This window comes from Orcinus orca, chromosome 10 (assembly GCF_937001465.1).
Source record: "Orcinus orca chromosome 10, mOrcOrc1.1, whole genome shotgun sequence".
NCBI classification, from domain to species: domain Eukaryota; kingdom Metazoa; phylum Chordata; class Mammalia; order Artiodactyla; family Delphinidae; genus Orcinus; species Orcinus orca.
The window spans coordinates 529,833-546,338 of NC_064568.1; the positions used below are offsets into that span (position 1 = coordinate 529,833).

General features: G+C 60.2%; 1 protein-coding gene across 2 annotated transcripts in view; it reads left to right on the forward strand.

Annotated features, from left to right (window-relative positions):
• CHCHD6 (coiled-coil-helix-coiled-coil-helix domain containing 6) overlaps positions 1–16,506 on the forward strand; it is a 125,387-nt gene that overhangs the window by 8,667 nt on the left and 100,214 nt on the right. For both annotated transcript variants that reach the window (XM_012538938.3, XM_033416084.2), the window contains exons 2-4: positions 1,708–1,816; positions 4,715–4,787; positions 6,388–6,532. In XM_012538938.3, coding sequence (XP_012394392.1) covers positions 1,708–1,816; positions 4,715–4,787; positions 6,388–6,532 — 327 coding nt within the window. The remainder of the gene's footprint in view (positions 1–1,707; positions 1,817–4,714; positions 4,788–6,387; positions 6,533–16,506) is intronic.

Here is a 16,506-nt window from a genome sequence, read left to right on the forward strand (position 1 = left end):
TCTACAAATTCACTGCCAAAGCCAAGGTCAAGAAGATTTACGCCTGTGTTTTCTTCCAAGAGTTTCATTGTTTTAACTCCTGCATTTAGGCCTCTGATCCCTTTTGAGTCAGATTTTGTATATGGTGTGAAGTAGGGGTCTAACTTCATCCTTTTGCACGTGGATGTCCAGCTCTCCCAGCACCCTTTGCTGACGAGACTATTCTTTCCCCATTAAATGGTCCTGGCACCCTTGCCAGTCAGTTGAGCACAGATGTATAGGTTTATTTGTGGGTTCTCAATTCTCTTCCACTGCTGTGTGTGCTTGGTCTTCTCTTGTTCTATAATCATTAATTAGCTATTTGATTTGTATCTGTCTTAAATACTAGAGGGACTCAGTTATTATTATTATAATCTTTACTTGCTGAAAGAAACGTTCATGGTAAAAAACTGAAACACAGAAGTGCCGAAAGTGAACGTCCTGGCCCAGCCGCTCTTGTCCCGTGTGCAGGACACGCCCCGGGACGTCTGGTGTGTGCCCCGAGTGGATGCGTACATGGGGAATGTGTGTGTGCCAAGGTCAACGTGTGTATATCGCAGGTCTGTGTCTTTATAATTGTGTATCTGTTTTACAAAGTCGAGATACAAAGTGTCCTCTGACTCCCGGGTCAGCGGTGGCATCCTTCCATGGCAGGCACACGTCTTACCTGTCCTTTCTCGACAATTCCGCGGTGTTTCATAGGAGGCGCACCATCATTTCTCTCACCACTGCCTGTCGTTGCTATCATGTTGTTTCCTTTTCCTGTGCGAGTCCAGCGCTGCTGTGCACACGTGGGAGCACTTTCCTCGCCTGGATCCCTGAAGTGGAGCTGCGGATGGTGGACTCGGTCTTCAAGTCATCTTAACGTCTCCCCTCGCTGTGCTTTGCGATGCCTTGCACATACTGGGCACTTAATAAATATTTATTGATGTCAACTCTTAGGGGCTTTTATTCTGGATTCATCCCTCGCTGGCTGTTTCATTTCAGTCAAGTGTTTTATGACACCCTCGTACCCATTTCACTCCTCTACAATGGGGGAAAGATTTGATCATCCGGTCGTCACTGGGGGAGCCAGGGTGAAATGAGCCAGGCCGTGCTGGATTTTCTGCTGTGACGGTGGCCCTGGTGGGACTCAGACGGGAAGGAGAGGCGGCCCCGGCCCTCAGGGTGTTTACAGGCCATTAGACGAGGCCCATAGAATGTGAGACGCTTCCTAAGAGGTGCGCCTGTTGTAACAGGGAAAGGATTGGGAGAAATGGTCCTTAACTCGGGTGCTGTCTGGAAGAGCCCACCGTAGAGGGACCCTGGGACGCCCACAGGGAAGGGTGAGGTTTGCACAGCTGGAGGCGTCCACCCTCTGTACAGGGTGGGGCTGCAGTGGTTCTCAGCAGAACGGATTCAGGGCAGGAGAGAAGAAGGGGAACTCGGGGTCCCCTGAGTGTGTGGGAGCAGAAGGTGCAGCCGGGAAGCCAGTGGGGGACACGCTGTGGCCCGTGGAGTCCAGGCTGGGCGTGGCGTTGACCTGGCGGGTGCCAGGCCAGCACGAGAGGTTTCTGTGTGGAATTCCTTACGTTATTGGAGTTGGTCTTGCAGCATTAGTCTGCTCAGAAATCTGGGGCATGGGTAGAGGGGAGTCTTCACTTCCAGAAGGTTCTGTCATTTAACTGTTCCCCTCAATCCTTCCCACAGCTGTCTGAAAACGTGGTCAACCGCATGAAAGATCCTGGCCAGCCTTCCAGAGTGGGGCCGCTGACCCCTGCAGCTGCCGCCCTTGTCTCCTCTGAAGGCCGGGAGAAAGGTAGGCCGGGTGGCAGTTCTGCGTGGGGACGGAGTGGGCGCTCCTCCTGGAGATAAGCTGCCGGCTGAGCCCGCGGGCGGTGCATGACGTGAGCGCTTCCCACGAGAGGGTGGCCCCCGAACTGGGCGCTGTCCTGTTCGAGGGCTGCAGCGCCGTGCAGTCAGAGCCTCTGTGACCATGACCAGGGCCGGGAGGTCCCCACTGTTCCAGCTTCTCCGCACGTAAGCAGTGAGTGGGTGACCTTGGCGCCAGCCCCAGAGCTCTGACCTGCCCTCACGCTCCGGGGTCCTGGCCCAGCTCCTGGGACGGTGCTCGTGGGGCTTCCAGGAGGGTCGCCACCCCGTGCCCCCGGCTCCTTCCCCAGCTCGCTGTGGAGCTGCTGCCTGAGCCGGACTGGAAGCGCTTTTGTTCCCCACTGTCGTGTCCGTCACAGGTGAAGAAACCTGTGCTCTTCTCCAAGTGACTCCTGTTAACAAACACCAAGGAACACTAGCGTTTGAGTGGAGAACGTGTGGTGCGGAAATATTAAGACACTACAAACAGGAAAAGTCCTCGTGACAGCTGATTAATGAGAAGAGCTCGTTGATGAGAATCTGGGTCCCCCTGCTGTAACCTGAGGTGTGAGTTGTTCGCTGACGGGCTGGAGGGGCCTGGCCGTGTGGGGCATGGATGCCGTCCCGACCCACAGTGAGTGACTGCGGCCTCACGTTGGAGCTGTCTTCTCCGCCCATCGGCCCCATTCGGGTGCAAGCGCATAGGAGGCCGCACCTTGCTTGTCCACCCGGCATGTCCTGAGTGCCGGCCAGGGATGCGGTCACGAGGCGCACGCTGGCACACGTAGGCAGGGAGACAGGGACCCTCCCCCAGGGCAGCCCAGCTCCCGTCAGGAGCCGCGTGCGCAAGCCTGTGGCTTACAGTGTCACGCGACAGTGCGACACGCAGCAGAAGCCCACAGAACACGCCCTCGTCCTTTTCTGGGGGGTCATCCTCACCGTCTCTCCGGCCGGCTGGAGAGAGGGTTGAAGAGGCCTCACGTGCGTGAGTGAGCTGTAGGAGGGGGAGAGGCAGAGGGCGAAAATGGCTGCAATATGTCAGGCCACGTCAGGTTCAGCCTTGGAAGAGAAAAGAAGCATTTGTTTCAGTCTTGCTACGTTTGAGCAGTTTAAAAAGCAAGAAGAGTGGTTCATCTATCATTCAGTTTTGGTTTAACAAAGTATTTTGCTGTTTGAGGGTGAGTGAGTTTGGAGGTTCTGAGGCTGGATTTGTCAGCATGGGCAGAATGCCCTGAAATGGATGAATTTTAAAATACTTTTACTTTTAAAATCCAGTGTCTGCTTTTACTTTAGTGATAGAACAAGATAGAAAAAGAAGTTAAAATTAAACCCTTGTGCCAAACCATACGCCAAATGCATGTCAGAGGAAGTCACAAGTTGAACTGGGAGAGGTGCAGTCATACAGCTAGAGCGGCAGGCAGCCTCTTAACCCCGTGTCAGGCGAAGAGACCTTAAATGAAGAGGAGGAGTGGGGGCTGTGACTGAACGATTGGAGACAGTTTAGAAGAAATGAATGAACAAAGAGTGACAAACTAGGGAGTAGAGCCGACAGGGAGGGAGCAGTGTTCATATGTAAAGAGTCCTTGAAGCCCTCTGACGGCTGCATGGAGAATGTGTACAAACGGTCAGAGAGGTGACGAGAGCCAGCTCCATGGAGGGTTGACACGCTTGAACCTGCAGGCTGCCGCGGAGCGTGGGCGTGGGGGTCCGGCCACAGGCTCTGCGGTGGGTGCACGCGTTACTTTTGTAGTCGTGAAAAAGGAAAACTGTATAGAAAGCAGAAATAAACGTGATAGACCTTACGTCACTAGAGTTGTTATAAGTCAGGCCCTAAGCCCAGGGAGCGTTCACGTCACATCCACACCAGGCAGCGGTGCCTCCTGCACGTTCCCGGCCGAGGACCTGGTGCGGCCCCGAGGGCTGCCCTCCCCGGCCCAGCGCGCCTGCCCGGCCTTCCGGGAGAGGCGTGGGCCTGGGTGAGTCCCGGGGCGCTGCGCGCGGTGAGGGCCCTTCCGGAGGGGCTGAGCCCCTCAGCTTCCGAGGTCAGCAGCTGAAAAGGTCTTGGGAGAAGCACCCCATCCCGTCTGTCTCCCAAAGCCTGGTTCCCCGGCCGGGTCTCGTGTGGCCCGAGTGGCTGAGCGTGGAGGCCTGCGATGGGGTGGAGGGCATGTGACCAAGGCCTCAGCGGAGCGGGGACGCCGAAGCCTGGGGCAGTGGGGAGGAGCAGAACCTCAGTGTCACCGCGCGGTGGGAGAGGAGAGTGAATTGGGTTTGCTCGGAGATCCCCACGTTCTCGGCCATGGGAAGGTAGACCTACTGCGACAGCTTAAAGGGCCCAGTGACACTAGAGGTGAAGCAGGTGAAAGGTGACATAGATGTCCTTAAGTGGGGCGTTGGCCACATTCAGGATCGAAACCCTACAGAAAGGGGTCTGAGAGAAACCAGGCACGAGGAGTCTCCCCCCATGGCCCCCGCCCTGCCAAGCCAGCCGACACCCCGGGGCTGTGCTCTCAGCTCGGACAGAGCAGAGCTTCCCTCAGCCGGTCTGGCCTCTGGGGAAGGTGACCTGGATTCCCAGTGGCCGCAGAGGGAGGAAGGGGGATTTGGACCACCGCACTCAGGTGTCCACACTGACCCAGCGACCAAGCCGTCCTATGCAGGAGACGGGCAGAGGGGCCTTCGGGCCACCCCTCTCCTAACCACAGAGTAAGGCTGTGTTCTGTGTCTGCCTGGGGCACATCTGTCCATGGGGTGACATCCTGGGCCCTCTCCTGGGTGACACTGTGCCTCTGTCCGTCCATGGGTTGCTGCTGATGGACTGACCTTCTCTTCTCCCCCTTTGCAGAGTCTAAATCGCCCAGGCCGGAGAGTGGCGGTGGCCGGCGGCCCTCGGGGGCGGAGGTGGATCTCCTCAGGAGGTAAGCCGAGGGCCCACTCACCCCGGCCCTGCGCCCCGGCCCAACGCGCCCTCCTCACCGGGTACCTTCTCCTAAAGGCCGGAGTGTTTGCGTCACAAACGCCATCTTATTTAGGTGGGATGCCAAGCCTGTGATTTAGGTGGCACTAGTCCCAGTGTTCAGATGAAGACACTCCCGGGTGTGGGAGGGCCAGGACTAAATGGCCGAGTGGCCGCGCTGCTAGCCTGGTGCGTGCCGCTGTGTTTGCAGGAGCTGCCTCCATGGACAGGCTCCAGGGTGTGGGTGGCCTCTCCCAGCACAGGCCACAGCCCAAGAGCTTCCCTGCCCGGGGGCTGGTAGGCCAGTGGCCGGGCCCAGAGGTCCCCAGAGTGTACCCTGAGACTCCAGGCCTCGGGGAAGGCGGAGCTGAGCGCCCCTCTCCCTGGGGTGTGGTCCGCGGGGCCCACGCGGGGCGTGGAGTTGTCACAGCGCTGACTCAGTGAGCTGTCGGCTGGTACTGAGGGACCTCGTCTGCAGCTTCCAGGCCGTGGCCTCTGTAACAGGGACTCAGAGTTAGCTTAGGGACCCCCGGTCAACCACGGCTGGACGGCTCCCTCTGCAGGTCAGCCCAGCCATGGCTGTTCCGTGGTCAGGGGTCAAGACCCCACCTTCTGAGAATTTCCAGTCCTTAATCCCAAGAGACCTCCCAAAAATAAATGACCAGAACCTTTTTAAAAAAATGCTTTTAAACATTTTAAAAATGTTGAAGTAACACATGCTAATGGAAGACTTAGGATAACATATATGAAAGGAAAAAACCGCCCATAGATTCATCATCCCTTGTTAGTATTTTGGACTGTTTCTTTCAAATGTCTTCTTTTCTCTAGTTTAGGGTTATTTTTTGAAAGTCATGTAAAATTTTGTATCTTGCTGTTTTTACCAGTCTTCTAATTATCTTCCATTTGTTGCACCTCGTCGTAAGCGTTTTTATTGCTGAAGGCGCCGTATGTGGGTGCTCAGTTTTAAAGCCGCGCATGGCATGGTGGGCAGCGTGGCGCGGAGGGCCTCACGTCTGTCACGTGCCCCCAGGCCGACCTGCCGCGGCCCCTTCACTGTGTGCGTTTTCTACACCCTAATAAATAACACTTCTGAGAACATCTCAGGACCGGTAACTTTTTTCTTTCTCTAAGATGATTTTATTAGGAAGACTGAAAACAGGTCCAAGGATAGGGACACGTTCAGGATGGAGAGTTGAATGTTCAAAAGCAAGGCTGCTGCTTCTGAACCTTCCTGCCCGCAGGTGGGGGAGGTGGGCTCCCCCCTCGCCCCGCCCCTCTAAAGGAGCAGCTCGAGTGAGGGTTGATCCCGTGCCCCGAGGATCTCTCATTTGGCGTTTGGCTGTCTGATTCCTCACCTGGTTGTCAGGCCCTCTGCTCCCAATCTGTATTGTTCTGGCTGAGAAAGTGTCACACTGTCCCTGCACACACCACTCCCAGGGGACTGTCACTGGTGCCTGACCCTCTCTGGCGCCACAGCGTTCCACCAGCCTTCACGTACCTGGTCCCTGGCAGATGAAGCAAGCTGCGTCTGCATCTGCGTCTCCTGTCTCTCCCTGGCCCAGGTGTGACAGGGGGCAGGCCGTGGTCCAGGACGAGCTGCTCCAGGTGGTGACGAGGGACAAAGAGGCGGCTGCCAAGCCCCGGAGCGCGTCCCTGCAGCAGGGGGAGGGCGGCATGGACCCGGAGACGCATCGGTCCGCCCAGCTGGTGAGTGTGGGTCCCTGACTGGCCTCCTGGCTCAGTGGCTCTGGGAAGCAGAGGTTGGCCCTGGAACCTGATGGGTCCAAAGTCCCAGCTTCTCCTCTGTGGAAAGGGTGTCTTTCTAGGGACCAGGAGCAGGGGGGGCGGTTCTTATAGCCCCGGCTCTGTCATTGATTTGCTTTGTGGCCTGTGGCCTCAGGTCTGCACAGTGAGAGCTGGATCATTGGGTGCTGGGTCCCGGAACCTCATAGGTGTAAGTGCTGTGAGGACATGTGTTCCAGGAGGGTGCAGAGGGAGAGTACTGTGGGCTTGGGGCCTTGCAACAAGCCAGAAACAGAAGGAGAAGTCACCCTGGGTGCGGAGCCGAGCTGTCTGCCCACTGGCTGGGGCGCATCCTCTGGCCCCAGGGAGCATCTTGGACTGTCCTGGTGGTCACACTCGGGCTTGCCTGCGGCTCGAGAGGAGGTGGTGAGGCCGGGCCCAGCAGTGCTGGCAGATCGCGGAAGCACACCGCGTTGGCTGTTGCCATTCTGGGTACATTTAACCAATGGGAGGTACCATCAGGTCTTTCTGCTGTGGGTGCAGGCTGCGTGTCACAGCAAGAGAGGTCACAGTGCCCCAGGAGCCACCACGTCATCACGGCCCGGGTACCCTCTCCTGCGGACCCAGTCACACTCAGCAGCAGGAGGAGGATGTTCCGGAAGCCCCAGCACAGATCCTCTGACATCCCTCTGCCTGGACGGCACCAGGGCCTGTGGCTGGGCCAGCCCTCGGCACAGGGAACCGGGAGCGCTCCGTTGGCTGGAGCTGGGGCTCTTTTCTAATCACGTTTGCGGGGAGGTGGGGGTGGGCGTCCGGAGAGAGCTAGGACTGTCAGGAAGTATTAATTCTCTCAGTGGTGGAGTGTGGGGTGTTCCCACACGTCCAAGGAATTCTCCACACCAGCTGCATGTCCTACAGTTCAGCTCAGTTGTGACACTGTCTACCCACGGTGGCATCAGATCCCCAGGTTAAGGGCTTGGTCCCATCGGGCTGCCCCCCCCGACCTCTCCCCCAACTTCAGATGCCAGTTGAAGCCAGGTTGTCACGTGTGCTTCTGACCCACCGGCTGTAGATGAGAGGTTCCCACGGCCCCCTCCTCAGGTTGGATTAACTTGCTAGAGCAGCTCAGAGAACTCAGAGGAACACTTGACTTACTAGATCATAGGCTTCTGATAAGAGGCATGGCTCAGGAGCAGCCAGATGGAAGAGACGCTCTGGGGAGGGTGGGGGAAGGCCCCCAAGCTTCCACGCCCCTCCCCGCACCCCCCCCCCCACCCAGCCTCCACGCCTTCCCAGCCTGGGCGCTCTCTGAACCCGCTCCTTCGGGGTTTCTGTGGAGGGTTCCTTATGCGGGCGTGATTGACTACATCACGGCCACTGGTGACTGATTCCGCCTCCAGCCCCCCTGCCTTCCCGGAAGGTCAGGGGCTGGGACCCACGTTCCAGGCCTCTGATCACACGGCGGCTCCACTGGCACCCAGCCCCATCCTTGGGTGGTTTCCCAGAGTCAGCTCATCAGCATAAGGAAAGACACCTTCATCCCTCTCAGCAGAGGAAGTTCCAAGGGTTTTGGGAGCTCCGTGCCAGGAACGGTGGGCAAAGACCAAATACGTCTTTCTTGTTGTAAACCGTGATGTCATGTCAGGAATGGGGTGGGGAACAGCTGTAGCAGCGTCTGACACCACGTGCCCCCGGGGCCGCGGCCGGGACACCAGGAGCTCCCCGAGCTCCACAGAAGGAAGCTGGATGGTGTGAGGGCTCTGCTTGGACACCCCTCCCGGGGGGGGGGGGCTCTGCCCAGGTGTGCGGATCATGCAGCAAGCATGTGAGACACGCAGGTTGAACTGGGCCCTCGGGAAGGAGCAGCCATGTAGGATCCTCGCCCCTGGGAAACGTCCAGTCTAGTGGGAAGACAGACTTGAACCAGAAACTGAAAACGGCCAAACCGTTACAGTGAATGTGAGCCGGAGGCAAAGAGAATGTGCCTGGGATGCAGAGGCCATGGTGTTGGCCGAGGGAGCAGCTGGGCTGAGCCAGGCGGGCAGGAGGCGGCACTGGACGTGGTGAGGATGAGCGAGCCGCGTGCACGCACCGCAGGAGGCCGTGGACCAGGGGCCTGCCCAGTGACGCCGAAACTGAGACGGAGCCCCAGGAGCTGTAGGGATGGGTGCTGTGCTCTGACCTGTGGCCGTCTGGTGGAGAATCCTGACGCAGGGAGACCCCTGGTGAGGACAGGCAGGCAGCCCGACAACCTGGTGGGAAGGACCCTGGTTGGGGACATGCAGGGTTAATCGGTGTGGATGGAGCAAAAGCGTTGGCGCCTGGGACAGTTACCCAGTAGGCATGGCAGCCTGCAGGGGTGGACTGTCACCTGGAATGTGGTCACCACAGCGAAAGGGATTCACAGCCTCCCTCCCTCCTGCCTCCGGTCCAGGTGTGGGTTTCTTGGCAGGAAGGGTATCTTTAGAGGGAAGAAGACACATCCTGCCTGGATTCGCCCGGACGTCTGGGGGGACGGTGCCCCCTGCCAGAGCTCTGAGGACCCGCGGGCCCCGTGGCTGCCTTCACATTGCAGGTGTCCATGACTCCTTGTTGGGGCCCTGCTTTTGATCAGTGCCCACTTGCTCGTGCAGTTGGCGCCGCCATTCCCTTTTAGGAACTCACCTGCTTCCTGTCGTGTGTCCCTGGGTGGGATTGCAGTGGCCTCTTTCCCTGCTCTGGTCCAGGCAGGGTCTGGGCACGTGGCCCAGGCAGCCAGTCGCGCCCTGGAGCAGGACCTGCAGTGCTGGGTGAGTGGGAGGCCACTGATGGGGAGGACCACGTCCCACACCTCCACGTGCCTGCAGTGCTGGGCGAGTGGGAGGCCGCTGATGGGGAGGACCGTGCCCCACACCTCCACGTGCCCTGGGCATGGGCTGAGCAGACACAGACACGTGGCTGGTGTGGAAGGCGAGGTGAGGCCGATCGGGCCTGCTCTGCGCGTTGCCCGGGCAGAGGTGAGCGAGGCCGCCGCCGTCACCTTCACTTGGTCGGTGTGGTCGCAGCTTCTTTAGCGGAGGTAGCCTCAGAACTGTGCTTTGGAGGGTTTAAAGTAAGAGCAGAAAGACGGGGAGAAGAACCTGAGGGGAGCAGAGCGGCTTCTCCCTCCTCCCCTGAGTGCCCGCCAGGCGGGACGAGGGAGCCTGCCGGGCGGAGTGCTGAGGCTGGATCCAGCCTGGGCCCCGGGCTCGTGCCCCAACCCTGCACCTGCAGCCTCGTCTAGAGGGTGCTGAGCGCGCTGACATTTAGCACGCTCTTTGCTCTGACGTTTACAGTATGGACTTTTCAGTCCTCTTCTGCACGAGGGAATAATTGAGCTCATTACTGGGAAAAGTTCATAAAACTAATAACAAGGAAAGGTAATAATTTTTATAACCTACTCCTGAGGACCGAAGTGTTCCCGTTGCCTGCCCAGCGGCGCTGCGGTGAGCTGCCGAGTGTTGATGCGTGTTCCTGCGCGTGCGTGTGTCTGACCCCGTGTTCCTGTGCCCGAGCACAGTGAGGCCGAACAAACAGCGGAGCTGGGAGCAGAGAAAGGTTTCTTGCGAGGAGACAGATGGCTCAACCACAATCTCCTGAACTCCCCGAAGGGTTTCAGCAAAGTGCTTTTCAAGGCCAGGTGAGGGAGGGGAGTCGCAGGGTGTGTGATCAGCGGGCGCGCGGTTCTCTGATGGAACACTGGCTGATGGTGGGTAGCAGGGTGGGGTCACGGGCTAATATCGTCAGTCCTCAGGCTCCAGGAGGCCTGGGGGCTGCTCGTCATCAAGTAGTTACCATGTTCCATTTGGTGGGGATTTTCACATCTGTAAAACAACTCAGGAGTGTGCAATAGATACTGTTTTCCGGGTGCTTCTGAGAGGAACTAGAGAAGAGGAGGGGAAGGGCCTGCCCTGGGAGGGCCCCGTAGAGTCCTGCTCGGTTGCACGAGGGCTGCGGAGCCTCAGGTGTAGCTGGGGTGGAGGCCTGGGCATCAGCGGGGCCTGTGTGACGTGTGCTTCCCTCTGAATCGGGGAGGAAGTTTGGAGCCCAGATCCCACGTTCCAGAGAGGAATATGAAAGAACAGAGCGGTTTCTTGGCCTCGGTCTTCTGGTGCGAGAGCTTTACAAACCCAGGGGATGGAGCAGCGAAGGCCTGGCAGAGCCTTCCTTTAGGGAGAGCGAGACTTACGACCCTGCCTGTTGGATTCCTGAGCGTATTATTAGGAGTGTGAAACTGCAGTACACCTGATAGAAAGTACAAACTTCCATCTCTTTTCTTTTCCAGTGAGCGATTCTTTTATGACGTTATATGTATGTTCTCTGGGTGCCTGTCGTATGTCAGGCACTGGGTTAGTTTATTGATACAGCTGCTGTCCCCGAGAGGCTCTGTGCTTAGGGTAGTTCAGTGTTCTCACGAGTGGCTGCGCAGAAGACCACGTGATCCCAGCACAGTGCCTCCCCTTCGGGAGCTGATCATCTAAGGAACAAGACGCACAGAGGTGCAGGAGGGGAGAAGTAGAAAGAAAGTCTGCTGCTGAGGTCAAACCAAAAGGAATCTGCCCAGGCCCAGGGGGCTCCTGGTGTTCAGGGCTGTCCCTCCGCAGGCAGGCGGGGCCTCCACAGGCCTGGTGTAAGGGCCGCCCCGCCCTGCCCGCGGCCACCCCCCTCCACCCCAGTCACATCTGCTCAGAGGGCGGTGGTGGAGCTGGTGGGGGGGGTGGCGGTGCACTTCATTCTTTTAGGGAATTGGAGCAGTCAGTTAGAAGGGGTAGCGTGAGGCCTCCTGGGTTCCTACTTTCCTTGTTCAGGTCAAAGTTAAAATCACTCGGCCTGTGGTTAAAGGATATGACAATTCTTAGAGAAAGGAAAACTATAGGTAGGCTCGTGTGAAAACTGGTTCAACCATATTTTAAGCTGGTTATGCACCAAAAAAACCCTTTGGTTTTATGTCGCATATACTTTATACAAACTGGGGGTGGAGGGAGGGCGTGAACCCAGATGCGGACTAAGAGCTGGCGCCAGGTTCACGGCTGGCCCTCAGCACATCAGGCCTGTGTCATGACGCTGCAGGGGTCGCGGGGACCGAGGAGGGAGCCTGGCACGAGTGGGGGCCCGTCACTGTGCTCCCCCGATCCCCGGGCACTCTGTGCGTTGCTGGAAAAGTTAAAATTTATTCTTCTCTGCTTCACCTCCACCTGGGGACCAGGACACAGAGTCCACGGAACTGACCTTAGGACAGATCTGCGCATTTCCTGCCTCCATACGTCCATTTATTTGGGGGCAGATGCCTTGGGCCTTCCGCACGGGTGGTGTGGGCGTGGCGGGCGGGGCGCGGAACGAGGGAGGGCTCCCGGTTCAGCCTGGCCTTGGGCAGACGCCCACCCGCACCCTCTGCTCTCTGCGCCTTTGGCCCGGCTGCCCAATGCTGTGCGCCAGGACCACCTGGGGACTCAGTAAAAATATACGTACTTGGATCTTGGGCTGGAAACAGTGGATTTGACGCCAGCATCCACATTGCTAACAGCCCCCGTGGTGCTGGTGCAGCAGGCCCAGAGCCGGCTCCCGGACCGGCGTTGGGAGCCCGGGGACCCCCCAGTTCTCGGCCCTTTTTGCTGCTGTGCCCCGCGAGATGTGGTGTATCCCACGGGTGACGCGGCTCCCGTGGTCCTAGAGGGCAGGGGCTGTGCTGTGTGACACGAGCTGCAGGTGACCGGTCCTGATGCAGCTCCTGCCCAGATGGACGCCTTGGTCAGACTTCCCGGCCTCAAAGGGAATCGGGAGCCCCTCGTTGAGGAGAGCAAGGAAAGAGAGGCCGCTCTGTGCTGGAGCCAGGCCTGGAGGAGCTGGGCGAGCAGGGCTCGGCGCTGGGGGGCGGGCGAGGGTAGACTGTGGCCGGAGCCGGGCAGGGATGGCCAGGTGCACCCCCTGGCCCCCGCAGGGACCTGACATGTGTGCAGCCGGACCCTGGGGCCTGGCCGTGTGAGGTTGGAGGCATGTGGCGGGAGCGGAAGGAAACCCCGTCCAGGCACGTTGGACTCACTGTCCGGCCCGAGCGCGGAGGCTGCTGCCCGTCTAGGCGCCTCCCCGTCGCCGGGAGCCCCGTGGGCCCCGCAGAGCTGAGGGCGGGCCAGCGGCGTCACCCGGGAAGCTCGTTGGGCTCTTGTTTCCTGTCCGGCTGTCCAGCCCACAGGGGCACCGTGGTGCGTCCTTAGGTGGAAAAGTCCTGTTTTCCCTCAGCTGTTGTGCACATTTTCACCACCTGGAAGGCGAGGCGGCGGGCGGGGCATGAGCAGGGAGGAGGGGGCACCTGTGGCGAGTGGACAGCGGGTGGCCCTTCCCTCTGAAGTGGGGCCGACGCTCTGGGTGCCCAGCAAGGTGCCTTCGGTGCCTTTGGGTGAGAGGCTGGGGCTCCAGGGGCTTCGCAGCCCAGCCATCTACCGGGTCTGAGGGGCCTCTGCTGGTGACGCCAGAGGCTGGAGACCCTCCTTAGTGCTGACCTCGTGGGGCAGATGGCCGACGCGGTGCCTTCCTGGTGCCACTGCATCTTAGTAGCAGGGCATGCATCACCAGGCACGTCCATTAGCGCCAGAGATGAGCGCCGAGCCAGTGGTGGGCTGGATCCAGGGCGCTGAGGGCAGGCTTCCCTCCTAGGCCTCTCCAGGGACTCGGCTGCTGGCCTCAGCCAGGCTCCTGGGCATCTGTGTGCCTGATGGGCCCCCAGGGCCCGGGACGCAGCCTCCCTTGGGGAAACGCAGCCCCGGAGGCTGACCTGGGCCGTCTGATGGGCACTGGGGCTGAGGTGGCAACTTACTGACCTCCCGCGTCATCCCTCGTGAGGCCCAGGGCCTGGCTCAGAGTCTGGGGCCTCCCTGTCTTGAGTGGGTCTCTTGCGGCCTGGGCGAGCCTGACAGCGGGGGATACCCAGCACCCCTGTGTGCACTCCGTGCCCGTGGGTCCTGAGGGGTTGTCCGCCTGCCTGGCCCGTGGGTCCTGAGGGGCCGGCCCTCCACCTGAGCCCTGTGGGTCCTGAGGGGCCGTCCGTCCACCTGAGCCCCGTGGGTCCTGAGGGGCCGGCCCTCCACCTGAGCCCCGTGGGTCCTGAGGGGCCGGCCCTCCGCCTGGCCTGTGGGTCCTGAGGGGCCGGCCCTCCGCCTGGCCTGTGGGTCCTGAGGGGCCGGCCCTCCGCCTGGCCCGTCCTGGCAGCAGCCTGTGTCCCTTTTCTGCCCCTGGGGTGGAGCTGGGCCGGCGCCTGCCTGCTTCTACGCCTGCTCCAGGATGCCAGCAGGCTGGGGAGAGGGGAAGGCCATGGGTTATTTTCAGTGTGTTGATGTGGTTTTTTCACATAGTCTTTGGGGAGCTACCATTCTGCCTGCTCCTTTCTGTTTCAGATTTGTCAATTAGCAGACCGTGTTTGCCTCGCGGGTAGATGCCATTGCTGGCTACTGGCAGGGTAAAGAATGGGAAGGAGGTTATTTGGCTGACAGACCCAGCAGTGGGACAGGGGAGAGTCCCAGGTCTTCACTAACCCCCATGTCTGCTCAGTGGCCAAGCCAGGTCCCCGTCTTGTGTGAGTGTCTGGGTCAGCATGGCATGTGCGCCCATCAGGACAAGTTTGGCTGTAACAGAAGCCAAACGGGTGCGGTGGCTTCAACGGTGGGGGTGTGTTTATTTCAAGGACAAGTCGTTGGGCAGAAGGCCTGGCAGGCGCTGTGGCTCGGAGCAGGGTCCCTGTCCTCCTTCCCTCTTGATCCGGCGACCTCCTCAGGGCTGCAGGGTGGCTACTGTGCCTCCAGGCATCACGGCAGTTTTCCAGTTGGGAAGAAGGAAGGGCCTAAAGCCTTTCCTAGTGAGGTTTTGTTGTTTTATGTGGGAGGGGCAGCCTCCCTAGGGGCCTCCTCGGCAGAACGGGGTCTTAGGGCCACCTCTGGCTGGAAGCGGAGTTGCGGTGGTGATTTTAGGTGGACATTTGACACCCCCAGATCAAGGAAGGGGCTGGGCACTGGTCGGGCGGTGGGCTGGAAGGCTCCCTGCTGCGGGACCTGGGGGCCTGGGTGCAGAGTCTCTATGGACACGGCACAGCCTGCGCCAGCCTCCTTTCCTCCCGTGTCCAGTGGGAGCGTCTGGAGCTGCTGGGAGCAGGCGCAGTGTCCAGCTCGCCATCTGGCTGGTGGGGGCAGGGGTGCCTGCACCCTCTGCGTCCGGCCCGCCTCCCCCAGGATGAGGGGAGGAGGAGCTGCATCTGGAGGCGGCAGTGGGGGTGATTCTGCGTGGAGGGGACGCTGCATGGGGGCTGAGGTCCCGTCCTCCTTCCCGAGGAGCCGGCACCCCTCACCTGGGCTCCTTCGTTCTGAAGCCGACCTAGGCTCCCACGGGGCCCTGCGCTCTCCTGACTCCCAAGGGTGTGGGGTGGGGGGGCCGTGCTCTCATCGAAGCCCAGGTGGGAGTGCTTCCTGGGCCCCAGGCTCTCGAGAGGCTGAGGGAGCCCGCCGCCTGCGTTCTTCCCCACGGCAGGCAGCGTCTCCCGCTGCTGGACGAGTCAGTAGGCTTTCTAAGGGAGGATTCCGGCGCCCTGTGCTTTGCTAGGACCGGGGGTCAGGGGGGCTGGTTACTGTGTGAGGTCTTTCCATGATGCCCCTGGGCCACCCGGCCCTGCTGCCCTCTAGCCTGGGCTTGGCCCCTTATCCCTTTGCTCCTGCTAACTCTGCCCTCTGGGCCCTCCCCTAACGCACCTGGCGGCATCTGCCCACAGGCCTGCACCCTTGCCTCACGGCCGCTCCGTCCTCCCCCTCCTGTCCCTGGGCTGTCGGTGTGCAGCCACGGATGACGGCACGGATAGGCTCTGGGTGTCAGATGGTGTGCAGCACTGCCGTTTGTGGCCAGCCGGTGGACTCAGGGCCGCCCTTGTCTTCCCACTGCCACGCTGGCCATAAATAGAAGCACATTGTGGGCGCCCTGGGGAATGTCAAGCAGCTGCGGGCTGGCACGGGAGCCCATCGTGTGCTTGCCCTCCTCGGGGAGGGCTCCTGAGCCTGGAGTAGCTGGTCTGTGGTGGGTACCCCGTCTTCCTTTGTCCCTTAGACTGTCTGCGGGGCTGCCTTGGTGTTCGCTCCAGAGTGGAGGGCTTTGCACCTCAGGGTTCCCAGCCCCAGCCGCTGCTGGGCCCCTCGACTGGGGCCGGGCCGGCCTGGGGGCCGCCGGGGGCCAGGTACCTGCCCGAGAGCCTCACCTCAGGCCGGGTCGCTTGGCCCAGTTTCTGGCCCTGGTCCCAGCCCGAGTGGAAGCCCCTTCATGACTGCAGGGGGCCACTGGGACCACTGGCTCATCTTCTAAGGCGGTCTAAGCTTCCGGAGCTGTTTTCTTTTTTCGCTTTCACCTTGTCTCCTTCTTCTCCTTGAGACCAGCTGGTGCTGCCCCGGCTTTCATGACTGGGGTCTGAAGCCCGGGAGCAGATGACTCACCGGAAGGTCTGGGTCTTGCTCTGGTCAGGGGTGGTACTGCAGCAATCGCTGGAGGCTTGGGTCGGCTGCGTTCTCTGCTCCGTGTCTGGGGTCTTCCTGCACCTCAGTTTCCCCCCCATACGGTGGTGGTGAAGATGCCCGCAGCTCAGAGGTGTAGTGGGGATTAAACGAGGTGTATTTTAGCCTCTAGGAAGATGTCCGCGCTTAGTCGGTCCTCAGCAAAAACTGCACCTGGCCGTTTCTCAGCCAGGAGTGAGCTGAAAGCCTTCCTCGCCGTCGGTGTGAGGCGCATGCTCCGCAGCTCCCCAGCCGTTGTTACTGCTCTGCTGTCTCGTGGCTCTCCTGACCTTGACCTTGACCCCAGGCGTCTGCCTGACCCGGAAGGGTTCGGCCCCTCCTTCCCTTTGTCCTCCTGTCTGGCCCCACACCCGCTTCCTGTGCACCTGGGCCTGGGCTCCCAGG